The following is a 23,684-nucleotide window of genomic DNA, read 5'->3' as shown; positions in this document are numbered from 1 at the left end:
TTCATAGCAGATGCTGAATAATTCATAGCAGATGCTGAATAATTCATAGGTCGTAACTGAATAATAAGATTAATAACTGTATAATAAGTGTAGTTTAGGGGGTTAAAGTGTTTTTATGTACACAGTATAACAGCAGGCTGTCATCTCAGCATGTCCAAAACTGCTGATTCAGCATGAGCTCAGTGTTTGTGTGTCTTACCATCTGCAATAGCGCTGAGGAGCAGCTGCTCCCCCTGCTGGAGCTGAGTGGTGCTGCCGGTCAGCAGCAGGCGTTTGGGCAGAGCTGAACCGTCCGTCACCTCCGCGAATTCACTGAAGAGTTTCAGCTTCTGCTGCAGCAGCTCTGCAATCTGGGCATCCTTCACACACAGCTCACCTGCTCACACACACAGACAGGCACAGGCACACACACACACACGCGCGCGCACACACACACACACGCGCGCGCACACACACACACACGCGCGCGCACACACAGGCACACGCGCGCACACACACACAGACACACACACAGACACACACACAGACAGGCACAAGCACACACACACACAGACACACACACAGACAGGCACAAGCACACACACGCGCGCGCGCACACACACACACACACGCGCGCGCACACACAGGCACACATACAGGCACACACAGACACACGCAGACACACACACACACACACACAGGCACACATACAGGCACACATACAGGCACACATACAGGCACACACACACACAGGCACACATACAGGCACACACACACGCGCGCGCACACACAGGCACACGCGCACACACACACACAGACACACACACAGGCACACACACAGACACACACACAGACACACACAGACACAGACACACACAGACACACACACACGTGCACACACAGGCACACATACACAGACACACGCAGACACACACACACACACACACACACAGGCACACACAGGCACACACACAGGCACACACACACACACAGGCACACATACAGGCACACACACACACACACACACATACACACACAGATGCGCACACACACACGCGCACCACCATCAGCCTCTACACTCTTAAAATACAGAACCTATTTGAAAATGGTTCTATGTAGCACCAAAAAGGGTTCTTTTAAAAGTTATGATGTCAAGCTTGTAATCCTTTTCGGTGCTATATAGAACCATATACAGCACATTCTCCATCAATCTGAAGAACCATTTCACCACGCAGAGAACACTTCAAGCATGCAAATGGTTCTTTGGGTGTTCATGGTTCCATATAGAACCACTTTCTTTACTATAGAACCCTTGAAGAAGCACCTGCACCAAGTGATTTTCTTTATTATACAGAAATCTGAGGCCTTTTCTTACAAAAGAAATGACAAGAACAAAATACTGAACTAAACAACATTATTATTATTATTATTACTCAAATATCGTGAAAAAAATATCATTTTTCTGTCATTTTGCAAGGCATTTTATTTTTTTTATGCCAGCTCCAAAGACAAATGGATGATAAAGGTGTTCTAGTTATGATCATTCAGACTAAACCAACACTTCACAGCCTGATCATCATTATTTGCTGGTTTTGTACGGCACTGCACTAAATCTATGGCCCAATCAGCCGCTCCCTCTCCTAGCGCTCATTACCATGATAGACCTGGAGCTTCTCTGAGTAACCATCCTCCTGATCCACACCATCGGCGTCATCCTCCTCAGCCACAAGCGAAAACCTGCAGGACAGGAGGGAGCACATTACATATATTACATACATTAAACACGGTTATACCACACAGATCCCACGTGTCAAACACAAGGCCCACAGGCCGAGTCAGACACAATCGTATTCAGCCCACAAATTATTTCAATTTTCTATTAATATTAGTCCATTTCACCATGAGCTGCACTACAGTTCCCAGCATGCACTGCAATGTACTGTGTGCTCTCATCCCCTCCCAACAACGATCCATGGGACAGCACCACAAAAACAAACAAACAAATAAATAAATAAAAGATGCCAGGTGTCTAGTTTAAGCAAATGTGCAGTTTTAAAAAAACCCTACGGTACATTGGGGACATTTACAGAGGTTCAGTGCAGCTAATGTGGTCTACTGTTTTATAGAAAACAATTTGGTTTTATTTAAAATTAGTTTTGGATCGTTCAAGTATTCAGTGCCTAATTTTTGCTGGCCCACAGATTTGTTGATATTTTTTAATATGGCCCTTTTAGTGGTTGAGTTTGACACCCCTGACATAGATCATACAATCTGTTATTGTTACTAAAACTCTTATGGTTATTACAGTTATTATAACAGTAATTTTAATGATTATAGTTAAAATATCCTAATGATACAACATTTAACTACTACTGTTGCAGTTATTATAACAATACATCAGGTTTTAAAACCATTCCAGCAATAAACCAACAACCCGAGCATTAAATACTTTAAACAGTTCCAGTGAGGGGAGACACGTACTCAGACTTCTGTTTTTCTTATTTAATTTACACATCTGACTTTGTACTTTTGTACAAGTATTTAGACATTACACTGAAATGTACATCCATGTAAGGGTTAAAATAAAAATAAAACAAGATCTGCATATTAATGCTGCAAATATTAAAAAAACAGTCTCACGCAAACTGCAGCTGGATTCATTAGATAAAGCGTTTCATTTGGTTGCCGTGAATCCAGGCAACAAGTAGCAGTCATGGTAAAGAAAGAGCTTCTTAGTTCTCAGCTTTACACAACGCCCAGGTGTGCCATCATAGATTTGTCTCAGATTAAAGATAAGGAAGGTTAGAGATTAAAAACTGGTTTGGTTCACATACTTTGGATGATTCATTAACCAAGCTGTTTGAAATGGCCAGATTTCTCAGCTGAGCACAATAATGACGGGCAAAGAGTGGCAGATCAAACAGTGATAGTGTCCAACTCTACTAGGGGTAGACTCTGCCTCTACTCAGGGGCAGACTCTGCCTCTACTCAGGGGTAGACTCTGCCTCTACTCAGGGGTAGACTCTGCCTCTACTCAGGGGTAGACTCTGCCTCTACTCTGTTGCAGAGTGCGCCTCTACTCTGTTGCAGAGTGCGCCTCTACTTGGTCATAGGGCTCTATTAGGTTCTAGAGTCCAGCACTACATCATTGTAGAGTCCAGCTATACTCTGTTGTAGAGCCCAGCTGTACTTGGTTTTAGACTTCACCTCTACATTGTTGTAGAGCCCAGGTCTACTCAGTGGTAGAGCCCAGCTTTATTTGGTGGTAGAGTCCGCCTTCACTCAGATGTAGAGTCCAGCTCTAGTCGGTGGTAGAGTCCAGCTCCACTTGGTTTTAGACTTCGCCTCTACTCGGGTGTAGAGTCCCCCTGTACTCAGGTGTAGAGCCTGCCTCCACTCAGCTTTCCACTTCCCCTCTACTAGGGGGTGGAGTCCGCCTTTATGGTTGATTAACCAAGCTGTTTGAAATGGCCGGATAATGACGGTCAAAGAGTGGCAGATCGAACAGTGACCTGTCTTATAGAGTCCTCCTCTACTCTGTTCTAGAGTCCAGCTCTACTTGGTTGTAGAGTCCAGCTCTACCTGGGGGTAGAGTCCAGCTCTACCTGGGGGTAGAGTCCGCCTTTATGGTTCATTAACCAAGCTGTTTGAAATGGCCAGGATTCTCAGTCTAGGGGGTAGAGTCTGCATTTAATCGGGGGAAAAGTGCACCTCTACCTGGGGGTGGAGTTCGCCTCTACTCGGTTGTAGACTCCACCTCTACGAGGTCGTAGAGTCCAGCTGTTTAGAATCAGAACTCTTTTGAAACAAATGTTCTCCATTGAGATGAAACTAAAATAGAACTCTCTGGCAATAATTCAGATCGTATGAACCCAAGAATGTCCACAGTGAAGTATGAAGGTGGCAGCATCATAATATGGAGCTGCTTCTCTGTGAACATTCTGGATCATTACATACCATCATGGAAACGGGTTGAACTGAGAAAAATTCTCTCTCATCAACCAAGAAACCAAATCTGAAGAGACGTTTCAACAAGATAACGACCCCAAACACACAACTAGAACAACTCAAGACTGGTTTCTAAAGAAAGTGAAGGTGTTTGCTTGACCAAGCCAACCTCCTGATCTGAACACCATTAAAATTTAATCAAGGATTAATGTCCATAAGTGGGGCCCTCGGAATCTTGAGAACTGAAGATGGTTTGCCAAGTGGAACCGGCCAAAACTGAACCACAATGCTGTACCATGACGTTTCAAAGCTGTAACTGCCCACCAAGGCTTTGCAACACAGTAATAATCTTAACTTGTTGTGTCTGAATGTTTGTTCCCAATCAACTTTGTTTTTTGGCTAGGAATACATTTTTGTCATTTTTTGACAATTTGAAATTTGCTACTGTCCTTTACATTGTGTGTGAACTTTATGATGAACAGACCAAAGGAAATGGGACACGATTATCTGGAAAAAGGTCTGGTTCCATTGACTTACATTAAAAATTAAGTATGTTTTTCCTTCTCCTGTGAAGTTGTCATTTTGCAGATATGGGGTTTTGCTCTGACAACAGTGATAAACACTGGAAATGTATTACATAACAAAAAGTGTCTGAATACGTGTTTCCCCTCACAGTAAATCCTCAATGAACATCATTTGTTCAGATTTGTTTTCACATCCTCCACAGTGGAACTAGACATTTCATACAGGTACTCATCAGGCGGACAGTGAACAGATTACAGGTAATCAGCTCTGAAACAGGCCGGCTCGTTTCAGACTTTTGCTTCCACCCATTCACTCACCACTCGATGGCCTGCCAGATCTGGTCTTTCCAGCTTTTGCGCTCTACTTCAGACAAGGCGTGGAACTCGTACATGTCGGCTTTTTCGTCGGACGTGGAGATCAGATACATCATCTTCTCGCTCTGAGCCGACTCCCTCACGATCAGCCTCTGCAGAGAGAGAACTGCAGGCTTTCCATCCTGCACAAACAGCACGCATTACACTCCAGCACGGTCACGCACATTCAGACGTGGATCATAACGCGCTTTATTAACTCAGCTCTGCGGGCCAATGTTGATCAATTTGTTATTTTTAAATAATACTAATATCACGTGTAAGATTCTTCTGAAGTATATTAATGAATAATTTACTTCCACATTATTCCTGTTTGGGGTTTAATTTTAATTCAGTTGTGCTGGTTCAGCTCCTGGACTGCTTTACTCTATTACAGCTCTCACTTGGGAGCCTTGGCATTTTATCTTGCATAATTCATATTTCTCTTGTGTTGTTTTGCTATCTGGTGTGGACCAGGTGAGGACGGGTTCCCCTTCTGAGTCTTGGTTCCTCTCAAGGTTTCTCCCTTTTGCTCTGAAGATGTTTTTCCTTGTCACTGAATTTTTCTGTAAAGCTGCTTTGTGACAAAGTCTGTTGTAAAAGCAACATTTAAATAAACTGACTTGATATGACTTGATTTTTGGATCCAAAAAAGGAAGAACAGAGACTACACTCTCAGAAATAAAGGTACTGAACTGTCTCTGGGGTGGTTCCCCTCTCGTCACTGGGGTGGAACCCTCAAGGCTCCATCTCAGTACCTTTAGTCAGGGAACATAACTGAACCATAATCCACTGAAATGATATGTTCTAAGCTGTACTGACTCCACACACCCCGTCTCGCCTCCAGGCTTTTATTTTACTGTTCTGTTTAAAACATTCGGTTATGAAAAGGTACAAATACGAACTTTTCACCTGGAGAAACTTATTTAAGGTTCACAATCAGACCTTAAAACCACTGTTGGAGCTTTGAGGGAACATTTACACTGTTTGTACGTTGAAGAATGAAAAATGTACCTTTAATTCTAATAGTGTAGGGGTTTTTTGACCTGCTACTCCTTTAGTGCTCATTCTCAACGTTGTTTTATTTTTTTGGAAGGAACATCCAGATACCTGTTCAGTATCTCATCATCTCAAGGCTTGACTACTCACTAATGGCTGGTCTTCCTATGCGGGCCATCACGCCCTTCAGCTGCTCCAGAATGCAGCAGAATGGCTTGTCTTCAATTTCAAACATGTCACTGCACTGCTGCGTTTGCTTCTCTGGCTTTCTGTAGCTGCATCAGATTTAAAACCCTGATGCCTACAAAGCAAAACTGGACCAGCCCCTCCCTACATTATGGCAAAGGTCAAACCCTCAAGGCCTCTGAGCATCAAGCTCAGCTCGACCCATCATGCTTCAAGACGCACCCAGGACGTGCACTGAGACTCATCTCTGGCCCGGAGCTCAGGTGGAACGAGCTACCACCGGCTCTCTCAACAGCGGTTTTCAAACGCCAACAGAAGACCATCTGTTTATGAAGCACTCAAACACTAATCTAGCATGTATTGAAATGTCTTGTATTGCATTCTTCTATGTCTTCATTCTGATCTACATATCAGCTCTGACTTTTGTTTTCTGGTAGCGTTTGAGCTGAAGGGTAGTTTGGACTCCAACCTTAACGTAGAAGCTAGGATACATTTCTCTGAGTGGACCTCAAAGCACTTTTGTAAGTCACTCTGAATAAGAGTGTCTGCTAAATGCTTTAAATGATCTTTCAGATCAGGAGTTATAACGAGAAGAGTCTGCGCTCACCAGAGAGGCAAAAATCAGTTTCTGGTCTTTCTCCTGTAGCAGCAGCAGCGAATCTGACAGCAGCACCACAAGAACATCTGAAACTGAGAGAGAAACCGCACATTATTAACCATCCGAGTGAACGATACACATTTAGTGAATGTGAAAGTGGGTTATATGTACACATGCTAGACTTTGTGGTGTTGTCCTTCGTAGAAAACCTGAGAGGACATTTCATGACAAGTGGACCAACAGAAGAGGTCCAAAATCTGAAGTGGGAGCTCCTGGCCATATGAGGGGTGAATATTTTTTTCCCAACTAAATTAATAATAAATTGCCTCAGAGGTACATTTTCTTACAGAAAGGTATACATACATCCAAAATTATACTGGTATAAGTGTGGTGTAGTGGGTATCACCTCTGCCTTCTTCACTGTAGATTGGGGTTCAATCCCCACCTGGATTAATACCCTACACTATACCAATAAGAGTCCTTGGGCAAGACTCCTAACACTGCCTTCACCTACCTGTGTAAAATGATCAAACTGTAAGTCGCTCTGGATAAGAGCGTCTGCCAAATGCCATGAATGTAAATGTAAATACTGGCAGTAAAGAGTGTCAGTCTGAGTTTATGCTTCACGTCTCATAAAATCTTAGCAGATTGTGTAAACAGAGAGAATCACACACTGTTTTACTGTCAAGACGCACATATTCAGCTATAAATAAGCCCTCAAACCCCAAAACTCACTGTTTTCACCCGACACATAGCTGGACTGGAGCCGTTTGTGCTCTTATACGTACACAGTAGGGCCGCACGATACCGACGCTGCTCGATAAAGCTGTCTGATATCACAATGACGATATGAGAGGCGATAAATAAGGTTCATAAGGGTAAGTAGGAGGTTCCAGACCCCCAGGACCTCCTGTATTTCATGCTGGTCATTTGTCTGAGCATCAGACGCTGCTGGAATGTAGTAAATATTACAGCTGTTTACTCGATCAGTTTTAGCTGAGAAGCTACGGAGCCTCTCAGCTTCTAGGCCAAGACCGCGGCGTCACCTGAAGTAGCCAGCTGAGCGAGGAGCGCCGTAGGCGGAGCACACGGAGAGCCTGCTAGTCTCCATGCTAGGCTAATGGTTAACAGCTAACCCCAAGAGACTGGCTTTTCCTTCCGCTCTCTTTTCCCCTCCCTTTCCTCTCTCTTTTTTAACTCATTACAGTCTGATGTCGCTCCTTTGACAGTAAACGGGAATAACTGACTTCAGGCTGCAGCTCAGTACACGAGAGGCGAGGGACTCAGCGTGTTCGGACCTGTTTGTACATACTGGTATAACAATAATGACAAAACTAAAACCTCAAGAAGGATTTAAACCGGATGAACCGGCATTTCGGCCACTGCTACTTCACAACCAGAAGGGAAAAAAAAATTGTAAACATAACACACAACTGCTGATGTCAAATTTAACCGCCTAGTCACTATAACAGCTGCCCTACCACAGCGTGTAAAGGCCAACGAGCTGGAGTTCTGCCTTTTACAGCACTAGGAAACTTTTCTTTACACAGTCAGTCTTACTGCTTACCTAGTTATGTACACAGCAGCCTGTGATAGCAGCTCAATCAGCCCAGCTAAATTCCTACAATCTGCCAACTGGTGTATAACAGTGATTCTGGGTGAACGATGGCAGTGTGTAGCCATATGAACGTTGCCATGGTGACAGCAGATGCTGAATAGAAGGCTTCGTTGGCCACTTTTATTAATTTAAGGTGGAAAAAAGGCCTAAGGATGCAGAAACTTGCCACTGTTGAGTCCACTCCAGCCACACCCCTTTGTTTACACATTGTTTAATGCCTTAAATGTTAATGTTCTTCACCTTTGGCCCTGTTTGATGCCCTCCAGCTCAGCAGGCCTTCGCGCAGCACGCTCCTGCCGTGCTGAATCAGGTCCTCTCTGCGTATAACCTGACCGTTCCCCATCCTGGCCTGCGTTTTGGGGTCCAGACGGAAGACAAGCTCACGGAGCTTCTCGTATTGGTGCACCTGCTCATCCACCTGAGATATGGTCTCCTTAATGCACTCCAGAGCAGCCACCAGATCCTCGTACTCCTCCGTACCAGCTGCAAACAGAGGAACACAGCAGATTAACACATTGTACTGCCTCCATTGTGTGCAATATAAGAGACTCAGTTTACGGACTGGAACGTAGCTGGGATATTACAATAGCTAAAGGCCAAATAGGTTTAAGCTCAAATCCATCACGCTGATATTTATCCAAGAGTCTAGTAAGCCAGATATTATTTAACCGTCAGTAAAAGGTGAACTGTAATAGATTTATAACAGCTAAAACCAAAGCACACAAGGGAAAAACACAGATATTTACCTTCATAATTCTTAATAAGTATGTACAAATATCAAGGGCGTAGTTCTGTATTCATAAGCGAGGGGTGCACGATGAAGCTGGACATACTGATCCACAGGTTCATTGTTTTCACTGTAACAGCATTCAGCCGGTGAAGGGGCATGTTTTCTTACGACTCATTATACAGGCCAGGGCAGGGCGCCCCATTTTTAGGGTTACAAATATTCCGTGATGGTTAATGCAAGCTGGTTAATTAGTCTGTATTTGTACATCTGTGAGTGATAAGCAGCAACATATTTACTGAGGAACTCTTCTACATTTAGTGTTGTTCAAAAAATAAACACCACAGCTCGCCCTTTTGTTTTCTGTTGACTGACGCTTCTGAGGTTCATAAATTTGAATTTAAAGTTAACCTCGGCATGAAGCAAAGTTTAACTATTAAGAAATATTATATATATATATATATATATATATATGGTCAAAGGAGCAACAGCAGACTGTTATGAGTTAATGAGTTACGGGGAAAAGAGAGAGGAAGGAAAAGCCAGTCTCTTGGGGCAGTCGTCAGCCATTAGCCTAGCATGGAGACTAGCCGGATTAAAGCTCAAGTGTGAGAGATGCTCATACGAGACAAACGACTTTCACACATAAAACTACATTCAGCAGTGTTTAGAGGAGCCACTGTGGGCTTTACACACACCTCACCTTCATCTCGTTAGGGTTAGAAAAAAATACTGACATCTGACTGTATATTGATCATTTCTGTTTTCACTGTGTAACGAATGTTATTCACTTCAGTTGTTAAATATGGTTCTTCTTAAAAGTGAAGGGACGTCTAGAATAATATGCCATTGTTAACCTACAAAGAAGGCTTACTTAAGCATCAAATATGGTTTAAGATGAAAAACATACATAAATACCATATACTGTGATATACAGTGAGTCAGTGATTGTAGTTATACCATCATATGGGGACAATTTATAACACCCACTACTATACTTCACTTTATTTTTTTTCCTTCTACTGAAATACCACTGGCTCATTATTTGTGACATTCCTTTTTAAAAGGTAAATGACACAACTACTAACTTAAGAAGAAATCCAGCTGGTTCACCTGACAATCCAGTACGTTGCTTAGTACTAAGCGTAGCCATGGGAACAGGTGTAGCGCAATGATCCATTTTTCACTACTGCTGTACTACTTAGAGACCTCCTGCACAACCTCTGATGGTGAGGGAAAGGAATGATAACAAAAACAAATACCTTCAGTGTTCTTAATGAGCCTCTCCACCAGGACTGGATATTTGGTGATGCGCTGTGTTATGAGGAGGATCCCCTCCGGCACTCCTAACCTTCTCACGATGGCCAACTGACCGAGTTTCTGAAAAAAAAAAACTAAAAACATAAACTCACATTTTTAACTTCTTTTCCTCCTTTTTTCATTTTTGAGAATGACCTGCAGGAATGATAGCAGGACAATCACCCCAAATTATGAGATTTACTACTTACTAGTACAATCAACTAGGGGTGTAACGGTACACAGAAGTCACGGTGTGGTTCACATCGCGGTTTGGACGTCATGGTTCGGTATGAGTTCAGCACAATGAGCAACAAAAACACCCAAATTCATACGACCAGGTTTCTTATCATTTATTTCGAACAGACAGTGGCACAACTTACAGTTTGTTCCACGCAGTGTCATGTAGCGCCCCCTGAGGTAGCTTTAGTAGGTGCAACCTGTAGTAGGTCATTAACACTCAACAGGTCACTAACGTTAACTAATCTATGCGGTCAGTTATGATTCGTGCTGAATCTCTTCACAGGAGCAGAAACACTGCAGGCTGTGTAGATCAGACTCGCTTCACTCCTTTAACTTCAGCCTGTGTCTTTAAATCCTCTCTTTAATGACCTCGATAGCTGCTTCCTCACCTCTCACTCACTGTTCACCTCAAACTCAGCCTCTCAGCTGATCGGGGGTCAGGAGTGATGACGCTGCTGCGGTTATAAACCCTTGATGGGCTGGATCACGGGGCGCTAGCTGCAGAGGGAGGCTCCTCCTCGCTCTACCGAGAAACGGCCCTTTAAGTCAGACATACTGTCAGTCAGACGCCAATCAGCTCGAGCTAAGCCAGGGGTCTCAACCCAAATGTTAAGAGCCATTTTGTCCTTTCTACAAAAATCAAACTATCTTGGGAGCCACAACGTTTTATGTCCATTTTACCATCCTGGCTGTAAATGTGTCTCAGTGTGTCCTGATCTTCTAGTATAGACTAAAAAATATAATATAAACAAAAACAGAGACTCACTTTGCTCTGCTTTAATTTTTAGCTCAGCTGTAGCTGCTTTTCTCGCATCTCCAGCAGGAAACTTTTCACAAAAGTAGAACAGTTTGTTATAAAATGTCTCTCAGCGTTCAACTTCTTACGAGGCTAAAGTCGCTTCTCATTCGGCAGCTTTTCATTCGAATTTTTAAAGGTGGAATGGGAGAATTTGAACGAGAAGCTGGCGAATGAGAAACTGATTTCAGCTTTGTGACTTTTTAGTGTTTCAGTTTCTCGTTGCAGATTAAACGTATCAGGAAACCAGCTGGAGTGATTATAAACACAAATCAGTCCATTCATCTCCAAATTATCGATGTTCGTCTTAAATCTCTCTCTTTGCCGTTTCGTTAGCTACCAGCTAGGCGAGACTGTTATCTGCGTTGCTATGGTGACCAGCAGTCTGCGCTGATCTTCAGGGTTAAAGGGTGAATTAGCAGTTCTACATTAACTCCAGAGTTTAAGACCATTTATTGTTAAACTGTGTTGAACGATCAGCAGAGCTTTATTTTACTGTGAAGGAGGATTATTTTATTTTTACCTACAGATCTGATTCAGCTGTGGAGCAACAACAGGGCAGTAAAAGAGCCGCATGTTGCCAAACCCTGAGCTAAGCTTAGCGTGGCATGTTGCTAACTCGCTAACTGCTAACAGCTTATGGTTTCTGGGTGGATTCTCTGTGCGACTGCATGCACCAAACAGTAACACCCACACCATTAGAGTTTGGCATGATTAAATGTACCGTTACACCCCAACAAATAACCACTGTACAGCCACATAATCTCGTACACACATCCTCTCAAATAAACGCCCTACCGGAGCTGAGAGAAGCTCCTTCACTCACCCGCATTAAGTTCTGGAACTTCTTGTTGTTCTGCTGCAGCTCTTTGTAGTAGTTCACTGCGTCTGTGTGGCAGCTGCAGAAGACACCGTACCCGTCCAGCAGTCGGCTCCTCAGCTCGCCTGAGAACTAGACACGTACAGCAGAGAATCAACACAACACAGACTGCAACTGTCCATGATTACAAAAGAAATAAACACTGTCCATAAATAAAAAATAAACACATTTATTTAAAAAATTGCATTATGTTTTATACACAGCCTTCCAACAAAGAGGCTGCTGACACCGTCTTCACCGTGTGTTTTCTGTGGTCAGATCATGTTCAGATTTCGCTCAACCGTAAGAAAAGTCAAGCCAATTTGGTAAAGGCTGTATTTAGAATATGGAATATTTTTATAATACTTACCCACTGAATAAAAATATATCTTTAAAAAAAACACCATTAATGCTTGCTTATTACCTGTTTCAAAAGCAGCGCATGGTGTGTAAAGATTTAATCTACAGAAGAACTCAAACAGCTTCTTTACAAAAGTTCTGCTAAAGCCTGAGTAGACTGATAAATCAATGTGATGATCGGTTATTAATCTCAGTGTTACTGAGCTCTGATAAAGCCTGAGTAGACTGATAAATCAATGTGATCAGTTATTAATCTCAGCGTTACTGAGCTCTGCTAAAGCCTGAGTAGACTGTTAAATCAATGTGATGATCAGTTATTAATCTCAGCGTTACTGAGCTCTGCTAAAGTCTGAGTAGACTGATAAATCAATGTGATCAGTTATTAATCTCAGCGTTACTGAGCTCTGCTAAAGTCTGAGTAGACTGATAAATCAATGTGATCAGTTATTAATCTCAGTGTTACTGAGCTCTGCTAAAGCCTGAGTAGACTGATAAATCAATGTGATCAGTTATTAATCTCAGCGTTACTGAGCTCTGCTAAAGTCTGAGTAGACTGATAAATCAGTGTGATCAGTTATTAATCTCAGCGTTACTGAGCTCTGCTAAAGCCTGAGTAGACTGATAAATCAGTGTGATCAGTTATTAATCTCAGTGTTACTGAGCTCTGCTAAAGCCTGAGTAGACTGATAAATCAATGTGATCAGCTTTTAATTAAACTTTAAAGATCTCATTTGATCTCATTTCAGTGAAAAGTATGAATGGAATCTGGCCAAAGTTCAGCCAGGTGTGATCATGAAACACATCTTAATGCAAAGTGTCAACATCCTCAAAAACACACAGATAATCACCGCAAACATCACACGTTCTGTTTCGGCCAGAAGGAGCTGGTTAGTCTGATCAGTGGAGGAGAACGTGGCGTCGTGCATCTTTCTGAGGTGAGCGCTAACTAACGCACACACCTGTGATCAGACGGACTCAAACCAGAGCAACTGGCTTAAACAGTGCTGAGTACCGGGATTAATCGTCTTCTTACAGCATAAACACTGCTAGTTCAGCAGAACACAACTAAAGTCTCACCTGAGGACACGCAGAACGACACACTGAATAAACGGAAGAGGAAAGTGACACGAAGCAGAAAGAAGAATCGTGCATGAGCTCATTATCAGCTCAGAACAACTGTGACATGCACTCAGCATGTAAGGCCTCAATGCTGTACTTACAGTTGGTGGAAAAGTTTGAGTAACCTCAGTAAAATAACGTTCTCTAAGTGAAAATAAGTTAACGCAACCTTTACAGAGAGCACATCCGTTGCCTCTAGCAGACCAGTGTAAATCAGTCATGCATAAATATTAGAGATGCATCGATACAGACACTGTTATCGGGTATCAGTCCGATATGGTACTTATTTACTCGATCTCATAAAAATGCACCGATACCAGCTGATACCGTGTGCCGTAAGCCGAGTGTAGCTGCTGTGCTAATGAGCAAATGCGCACACAGAGAAGAGTTACTGACTCCGTCACAGTCAGACACCAAGCCGTTTACTTTAAACACAGATTTTAGCCCACTTCTAAATCACACAAACACAATCGCAGCCACTTCCCCAGTACGGGTGGAGACACGTAGGCCAACAAAACAGAGGAGAAAAAGTTGACATTTGCTACCGAAGTCTGTCTATGCAACTTTACTCTGTTTGAGTAAAATTACACGATATGAACATTAACACGATGATTATTTAAACTATCTTCCGCATCAGCGCCTGCTTTAGCTTCAGTGCTCAGTGTTAGCAGTGCTGCTCAGTGTCTCAGCGTGTTGCTCAGTACTCGGTTATTCTGAGTGAATCAGCTTTATTGATAGCGGTCTGGAGTCAGAGCGTCTGTAGAGGCTGCGTTTCCCGTAGCAGGTCAGTCAGATGGAGCGTTTCGTACAGTGTGAGTTTATAAAACGTAGCTTTGTCTGAACACGATGGTCTATTCAAACGGACAGTGAGAGTCACCAAAGAACAAGATCTCTAACATCACACAGTGCCTGTCTGGCTTTAGAGGACATTCAGCTACAGCTCAACCAGCCAATCAAACGACTCCAGCAAGACGGAAAACCAGAAGCGTGAGCTACTCGGATGCATCACCCTCGGATGTGATTTCTGCTGTCACTCTGCTGCTGCTGAAAGAGACAGATGAGGATCAAAACTATGAAACCTACTTTATTTATAGCTGAACAGAGCTTTTCTGATGGGCTCTTCTCCACTGCAGCGCTGCTCAATCAGAGATCATTAATGTAGCAGAGCGAGAAAACGAACTTCATTTACAATCAGATAGATTTAATGACTTAACTGTTCATTACACTCATTTACACTGATAGCTACTTCGCTGAAAGTAGTATGGTATCAGACTCGGTCTGAGAAAAATGGCTGCATTATTACAACCATGATAAATTCGAAACAGGCTTAGTTGCCATATATGGACTGTATGGACTGCAGAGTGAATGGTATGTTTTGAAAATTCAATGATTTACATTCTACATCAAACTTTCATTTGCAAAAAGTAAGAAATCTTTGGCTTGACACAAAAAGACATCTTCAACCTAAATTCTAGGTGTACCTGGGTCCTGAGGACGTCTCCTATCCTGCTTATACAGTAGTTCTGCTGGCTCCCCGGTTCCAGGTACTGCTTGCGTTGCTGCTTGAGTCGGTTCAAGAAGTTCTGGTGTTCCTTCAGCAGGTGGTCCAGGCACGGGAATAGACGATCCAGCTGAACCTCGTCCTTTGGCAAAGAATCCCGTACTTCACGGAAATAGACACCCGACATCACCCTCAGTGTCCGCATGTGGTTAATTTCCGTCTGGATCAACTCTGACAACAACGACAATGACAACAGCATCAGCACCCAGTTTGCATGTTTACAATGGTATATAATGTATGTTTAATATAGTTTGTTTTTACTTTATATATGTTACATATCTGTAAGCATGCGCCTTAGTGAGAGCCTGATAGTGTGGGTTCATGCCAGTTTCCTTCCTTTCAGTAATGCACAATGAAGCTACTTCAGTGCGAATATCTCTCCCTTGTGGAAAATGTGGGAATGTGGGAATATCACCGAACTAAAGTTAAGGTTAACCAAAGCTTTATTTTAAAAGAGCTCAGGCTGCTGAAGGTGCAGCAAGGCATCGGTTTAGTGGGGGGCAGTGGGCGGAGTTTTCCTCATATGCAGAACAGGGGGAGGAGTCACAATACTAGCAGGGGGAAACAGATGCATTTACACTTGCAGATCTAAATAAAACACGTCTCAGACCTGAGCGATCAGACTTAATTCTGTTTTAAATCCGAATTGGGTGCGTTCACACTTGCGTTTTTTGCGGATCTCTATCTGGATTTAATTCTGAAGCTGAATGTGCATGGAATGACCAGGTGTAAACAGGGTCATAGAAAAAAAGAAGAAAGAAACCAAAACCTACTGTACAGTTAATTACTTTCAGGAATTAGATTTGATCAGTGTTGATTTCCTGTGGCTTTGCTAACTGGTTTTGCTTGTTTAGCTTCTTTAGCAACTTGGCAACCTGAACTACACAAAGAAAAATAGAGGCTAGATTTCATCAACCACAGGTAATAAATATTCAAATTATTTCTGATATACACTCCTGTCAAAAGTCTGGGGACACTGAGTGTTTCATACATTTTCTTTAATAAAAATTAGCATGTTTCTTTATTTTGTTGATGTTCAATAACTTAACGTATTAAAGCCCATTTAAGTTCATTTAGAGGAAAACAACATCACATGTAAATATCTGTACCAATATTAGTGACTTTTTAAGAATAAAGCCACTTTGTTTTGTCACCCCCTTGTTGTAACGTCACTCATTAGCACGGAAAATTTATCAGGTCTTAAAACCACCTTTGGACCAAAAGAGATTCAATATGATGAAGTTTGTGGTGAACATGAAGTTAAATATTGAAGATAAATATACACAAAGCATCACCACAGATCTGGTTTAAGACCAAATAAACTTGCACAGGGATTTATTTGACCTTATTTCATTAATTTACTGAAAAAGAACAGCAAAAAAAAAAAATCAAACATCACTCTGAAATCTTCATAAGAAGGACAGGTGTCCCCAAACTTTTGCTGGAGATTCAGATCAATCAGAGCAAAAAGTAATAGATTAAAAAACAGCTTCTTCCCGCAGGCAGTCAGATGCAAAAGTCCCTCCTCCCTACCTTCTCCTCCCCAGGGCTAAGACTAAGACTAGACTAAGATTAAGAATAGACTAAGACTGAGACTAGGCTAAGACTGAGACTAGGCTAAGACTGAGACTAGGCTAAGACTGAGATATCTTTCATCTGGCCCTACATATCATTTCATTTTGCACTATTATGTTTGTATATACTATCTTCTTGTGTTTATATTTATGTCTTTGGCCTTATTTATCTTTCTTTTCTTTTTGTTTATGTCCTTGCTGTTAATTCTAGAGCTGCTAAAAGGTTTTTCATTGATTCTAAACAATGACAATAAAGATCCATCTATCTATCCATCCATCCATCCATCCATCCATCCAATATAAACAGGGTCAGAGATGAATCCACTCACCATGAATGACATCTTGCCTCTTGGCCTCTTTGGTAAAAGCCTTTACGTACTGCTGATCTACAGTTAAAGTCCACGTTGGAGACTCAAAGTCCCGAGCATCAGCTTCCAGATCCTCTCTCAGAGCCGAGTACTGGTCATCTGCCCACAGACAGAAAACAGACACGTCCAGAACCGCCCCATAAGAATTAAAGGGTCCATTTCATGGAAAACACTGTTAAACACTCGCCAGTCCTCACAGTCCATCTATGGAAACTGCGCTGCAGAAAAAGCCCATTTTGAACTACTTTTGTGATGTCACGAGTCCTTATTTACATATATTTGCTTATTCAGCCTACATCGTTTTAGCCCCGCCCAGTGTTTCAGCCTGGACTGTTTTCTGAATGTATAAACAGGAAATACAGTGCAGCCAATCAGAACAGAGCTCATTTACATATTTACAGTCTTAAGGGCACAACCTGTTTAATTTAAGGGATAAAGAGAGATTTAAAAAATTAACTATGACCATTTTTCATACATAAAAACAAACAAATGTTTTGAAACTAAAACAACACAAAACTGTAGGATACGATGTTTTAAAGGGCCCATAACACCTACATAATAAAAGACTCAGGAAACCACAGCGTGAACGGGCGGAGCTAAACCACTGTAGGCTAATTAGGTAGATATATGTAAGTACTTTTCAAAATGGGTTGTTTTTGCAACATAGTTTTCATATTTGGACTTTATGGGTTAGAAAATAAATGTTATATTTTTGTTTACACACTAATAATTACTGTCTTTTTCATACATTATCTTATTTTTTTGGATGAAAACTCAAATTTGCCCAGTTTATTCCCTCTTCACTAGGGGTGTAATGATTCTGAAACAAAGATCAAAACCACGATACAAGTGTCCACGACCTCACGTCGAGGTTCCAGAAAATGATGGTATTAAATGCACAATTAACACTATAACACATCCTTCACCCTAAGCACAGTCAATCAGCCAAGACATGTTTGATGTCTGAAGTTTGCTTCTTTAGTTTTGGCACTGGAGCTACGAGGCTAATGTAGCTAACAATAAATGGAAGCTTATGTATAGCAATTAGCATGGTGCTAACTGGATGCCTAACTCATCAGTCGCCTCAGACTGTGTGGAGGTGTTTCTGACAATTCAAAGCTACAAAAATAAACAAAAGTACATCACATGGCCAAAACATAACAGCAGCGATCCTGAATCCTGATTTTTTCAACAACAACAATGTTACCTTCGATCTTGAGGCCATCAACGACGCTAGTGCTGAGTGATGCAGAATCTTCTGGAAGAACTTTGGGCCTGAACGGTTCGGTCTCGTCCATTCTGTCTGACGGTTAGCTACAAAACAAAAACCAGTCTATTCATATTTTACCACATTCAGAACTGTTTACTTCATTTCAATCAGTCAGAGCAGCACGCAAATCCAGTGAATCCTCAAACAGACTGAGTCAGCTTATGTACAACAGCACAGTCTCAAGTCTCTGAAGTGTGAGTCCGAGTCGAGTCTCTGGGGTTTGAGTCCAAATCGAGTCTCGAGTCTCTGAGGTCCAAGTCCAACCAGAGTCTAGAATCTCTGAGAAGTGAGTCTGAGCTGTGTCTCTGGAGTGCAAGTCTAAGCCGAGTCTTGGGTCTCTGAGAAGTGAGTCCGAGCTGAGTCTTGAGTCTCTGAGGTGCGAGTCTGAGTCTGGTCTCAAGTTTCTGAGGTCTCTGAGGTGCGAGTCCGAGTCTCGAGTCTCTGAGGTGCGAGTCTGAGTCTGGTCTCGAGTTTCTGAGATGCGAGTCTGAGTCTCGAGTCTCTGAAGTGCGAGTCCGAGTCTGAGTTTCGAGTCTCTGAGATGCGAGTCTGAGTCTCGAGTCTCTGAGGTGCAAGTCCGAGTCTCGAGTCTCTGAGGTGCGAGTCCGAGTCTCGAGTCTCTGAGGTGCGAGTCCGAGTCTCGAGTCTCTGAGATGCGAGTCTGAGTCTCGAGTCTCTGAGGTGCGAGTCCGAGTCTCGAGTCTCTGAGGTGCGAGTCCGAGTCCGAGTCTCGAGTCTCTGAGGTGCGAGTCCGAGTCTGAGTCTTCAGTCTCTGAGGTGCGAGTCAGCTCACCTGCAGCAGGTGGAGTTACAGGATGAACGTGGACTGAAGGACATTCATGTCGACCCAAACAGCAGAGGCAGATTCACACTCTAAGAGCCGAGAGAGAAAAGGCAGATTAGAAAGGCTGAAACTCTGCAGGACAGAAACCACTGAGTTCATCACAGGTACCCAGGCAGCTGAGCAGGGACTCAGTCACCCACCTCTGCACAACGCTTCACTGCATAAACCGCTTTAATTTTACCTTCAGATCATGAAGGATCAGAGTTTAATGCAAGAAACCTTGACTTTTTTATTAAATTAGCACTAAATAATGCTAATTTCCACCAGCTCCCGTACTGCGTTAGCAGCACGCTTCCACATTAAAGGGTAAAAAATTCTGCATAACTGAGTGTGTAAGATGATTCAGAGTGGTTTGGTGTGAAATGGTTCAGATGTCTTTACAGTGGTGGTGACAGGAACCAGGGGTCGCCATGACTACAACACAAATATAGACATTTTATTTACTATCCAGAACCACCAGTGAACCTACACGAGTCTTCTGAGTTTATATGGAATGTTGATGATGGAAAATACTGGAATTCTAGACCAAATTTTTCTCAAAACTATCATAAAACAGTGTCTCAGTCATCAGGCAGTGAATTCATTACCATTTCATTACGTCTGGTTCCTATCACCACCACTGTGAACAGTTCTGACTCGGTAAGTTTCTCTAGAACAGAGCGTTTCACACCAAACCCCTCTGAACCCCTCTGAACCACTCTGAACCACTCTGAACCGCTCTGTTTATGCCTTATACATTTAATCATGAAGAAGACGTGAAAATGGGAGTTCCCCCTTTAATGACTGCCTTTCAGGGAGCAGTGCACAGGGAGCAACTGCAACTCGTCTCCTTCAGACCAGCGCAGTGGAATACAGACTGAACTAAAGCAGCTGAGCAGGACAGAGAGGAGCAGTGGGGCGGCAGAAATGCCATTAAACTGGCTCTCCAGAACAGAAGAATGAAGGAAACCGTTTGTGGAGTTTAAACAGGTTTGGCAGATTCCACAGCCCAGGGCAGACGGGCCTAAAGAGCCAGAGAGGCATGACATAAACAGACATATAACAGAAATAATATGTCTCACGCTCAGGAACCCAGCGGAGAGAAACACATCATAGGCCTGTGACAACGATTACACAATCACCTAATCACAACTAAACTACAGTTTACAGTGGCAATGTTGCACTGCTTGATGCTAATTCACTATATATATATATATATATATATACTATTACTATATATTATATATTTATTATATAGCACCAAAATGGGTTCTGCTATTGTAAAGATGTCAAGCTTGTAACAGAAGAACCCTTTTTGATGCTATATAGAACCCTTTTCAAAAAGGTTTTTTTACAGAACCATGTACAATACATTCCCCATCAATCTGAAGAACCATTTAGACATGCAAATGGTTCTTTGAGTGTTCATGGCTCTATATAATCACTGTCTTTACTAATAAGCATCTTTTTAAGAGTGTATATGATGCCCAATCATACCCATTTTGGTGCTGTCTAGTATTTCTTGTCTGGTGTATTTACTGTGTGTTCTGCACAGTCGTGTATCTGAACTGTGTGCAGTTCTGTGTAATGTGCTTCTGTTGTGTGTTTGGAGCCTGAAGAACCACATTTTGTTCCAAAATATATTGAGAAGCGACAATAAACACCACCTGACTAAATTATTTGAGATGACCACACTTATATAAGCTACCTGCAGTCATTTTCCACAGTCGCTAAATCTCACAGTCATATTATGCTGCAGAACAGAAAGTGACCCGAGTGTGTTGGGTTCAAATTCATTGAGGCACATTGGAACTGAAGAGAAAACTGGCGCTCTAACGTTTACAGGGCAGCGCTCAGTCATATTTGTTAGCTATGTGGCTAATGTTTTTAGCATGTATGCTAGCAGAATGGGTGTTTTTTCACTCTGGTGAAGAATGTGCAGCTCGACTCTGTATAACTGTAGACAGTGTGCGTGTGCGTGTGTGTGTGTGTGTGGTACTGATTCGAGGGTATAACCAGCGTTAGCTACTCAGTAAACACAGCTAGCATGTACTGTGGCTAATTAGCCAATTTGGCTAACGCCTTGAACCTGAAGCCCACATTCTGCAGGCAACCTGCAGCGCTGCCTTCTCGCCTTCACAGCTCCAGAACGGTTTAAGCTACAGACACGATACACATATCAGAACACTCAGCAGACCCGGCCCGAACGAGCCGGCCATCATCCAGCTGTGACCGAGCATCAGCCAGTAATCCAGCTCCAAAAACCACCCAAAATCCAGTCACTACAGTTATATTAGCTCCCTGCTTTTAGCCTTCATATTATAAACAAAGGCTTAAAGAGTGACATGATTCACACGTCAGGACATTCATCGTAGTAACCAGTGGTGGACAGTAATGAAGCAAATGTAATTGGTTACTGTACTTAAGTAGTTTTTTGTGTATCTGTACTTTAGTTTTTCCATTTTGGGTGACTTTTCCCTTTCACTCCACTACATTTCAGAGTCAAATATCACTTTTTACTCCACTACATTATGAGAAATCTGTCGCTCCTTTTGGTTTATGTGTGTATAAAAACATAACGTCAAAATGAAAGAAGCGCGAAGCAGCAGACCAATCAGGGCACAGCGGTCACTTTGTTTTGAGCTTGTTTTGACCTGTTGGTCATACCGACCCAGTGCAGCACACGGTTCAACGTCAATACTTTTGTACTTTTACTCAAGTGGAGGTCTAAAAGGAGGAACTTCTGCTTTTACTGCAGTAATATTTTACCTCGGGTATCTCTACTTTAACTCAAGTACATGATCTGTCTACTTTGTCCACCACTGGTAGTAACTCAATCTGAAATTAAAAATAAAGCCTGTCTTGCTGTGTATCAGTTTTAGCGCTCAGCATGCATCCAAAAGGACAGAAAATCAATTTTAAAAAATGTCCACCTTATGCTAATCTTTTATCTTTATTCAATAATAAGCAATAACATGAACCCCTATTAAAATTCTCACATTTTCAGCTCACAGACACTCCAGACTAACAATTTCTGAAAAGGTATCTGAGGCGACACTTGTTTTAAAAATCTGTATAAGCAAAATTTTACAAAAAAGGGAGATTTTTGAACAAAAATTAGCCCAATTTATAAAGATATCACAATTCTGTTACCTTTTACAGGTCAAATAATGACATACCTAAATATCCCCGATGCTCCTTAAAATTACATATGATGTGTGGCTATAAATGGACCTGATAAATACCAAAACAATTACACCGTACTGCCGTAGAGCTCCAAGAAGTAATAAAACAATGAACGAGAACATTTAATTAAATTGTTAACCGCAACTATTTATTTGACCAACACTTTTAATGCCCCAAAATCAGATTTAGTAACTTCTATTTGAAAAAAAGATATTTACCTTCATGAATCTGCATTCAGGTTCACACCAACACGCACTGTGAGCTGATATTAAAAAAAGTTCATGTCCTCCATAATTTTTTTACCGCCCACTTAGGTCCAGTCCTATAACTCTGCAACAGACTGTCTGCAGGAACATCCCACATCTTGTCACTGGGGTTCTTTAAATTCTCCATCAGGAAGAACCACTGAGAAGAACCAAGACTCAAAACTCCCTAACAGCACAAGGAAGGGGGCGAGGAATGGGGCACGGAAGCGGACAAGGAAAGGGGGCAAAGAAGGAGGCAAGAAAGGGCAAAGAAGGGGGCAAGGAAGGGGATGAAGTGGACAAGGAACAGGACAAAGAAGGGGATAGGAAAGAGGACAAAGTGGACAAGGAACGGGGCAAAGAAGGGGGCTGGGAAGGGGATGAAGTGGACGAGGAATGGGAAAAAGAAGGGAATAGGAAAGAGGACGAAGTGGACAAGGAACGGGAAAAAGAAGGGGATAGGAAAGAGGACAAAGTGGACAAGGAACGGGTCAAAGAAGGGGGCTGGGAAGGAGATGAAGTGGACGAGAAACGGGGCAAAGAAGGGGGCTGGGAAGGGGATGAAGTGGATGAGGAATGGGCCAAAGAAGGGGGCTGGGAAGGAGATGAAGTGGACAAGGAACGGGAAAAAGAAGGGGGCAGGGAAGGGGATGAAGTGGACAAGGAACAGGCCAAAGAAGGGGGCTGGGAAGGGGATGAAGTGGACGAGGAACGGGGTGAGGGAAAAAGACAAGGAGGGGGAAGAGATGAACAGTCCTTCATAAAAAGAAACAGAAATCGCAAATGTGATGTGTAAAGTCTGTACGTCTGTGGAACCACATGCACATACCACAGGAACAAAACAGGCCCTTTTTGCAGGAAATGAAAGTTTATAATCATCAGGTAAAACAAGTTTCGCTATTGCCTTACAGTTATTAACCTCAGAAATACAGGTGTTCATATCACTTCAGCCACCACAGAGAGGTGTGTCACTTCATCTCTGTCATAGTTACCAAGACTGAAGTTCGAGGATGAGTCCAGAACTGTTGGAGATCCGAACACACAACAATGTGGG

General features: G+C 42.5%; 1 protein-coding gene across 3 annotated transcripts in view; it reads right to left on the bottom strand.

Moving 5' to 3' along the window:
* The window catches only part of arhgef18a (rho/rac guanine nucleotide exchange factor (GEF) 18a), a 36,000-nt gene that overhangs the window by 6,066 nt on the left and 6,250 nt on the right, over positions 1-23,684 (bottom strand). For all 3 annotated transcript variants that reach the window (XM_036596601.1, XM_036596600.1, XM_036596599.1), the window contains 11 exons: positions 19,170-19,249; positions 18,314-18,420; positions 17,068-17,205; positions 15,085-15,335; positions 12,092-12,217; positions 10,193-10,310; positions 8,444-8,686; positions 6,595-6,677; positions 4,770-4,948; positions 1,634-1,716; positions 200-376 (listed from right to left, as the gene is read on the bottom strand). In XM_036596601.1, coding sequence (XP_036452494.1) covers positions 200-376; positions 1,634-1,716; positions 4,770-4,948; positions 6,595-6,677; positions 8,444-8,686; positions 10,193-10,310; positions 12,092-12,217; positions 15,085-15,335; positions 17,068-17,205; positions 18,314-18,404 — 1,489 coding nt within the window. In that variant the 5' untranslated portion in view covers positions 18,405-18,420; positions 19,170-19,249. The remainder of the gene's footprint in view (positions 1-199; positions 377-1,633; positions 1,717-4,769; positions 4,949-6,594; positions 6,678-8,443; positions 8,687-10,192; positions 10,311-12,091; positions 12,218-15,084; positions 15,336-17,067; positions 17,206-18,313; positions 18,421-19,169; positions 19,250-23,684) is intronic.

The sequence above is a fragment of the Colossoma macropomum genome, unplaced genomic scaffold (assembly GCF_904425465.1).
Source record: "Colossoma macropomum unplaced genomic scaffold, Colossoma_macropomum, whole genome shotgun sequence".
Taxonomy (NCBI): domain Eukaryota; kingdom Metazoa; phylum Chordata; class Actinopteri; order Characiformes; family Serrasalmidae; genus Colossoma; species Colossoma macropomum.
The sequence above is the reverse complement of the archived record's forward strand: the minus strand, read 5'-3'. Positions and strand labels throughout refer to the sequence as shown.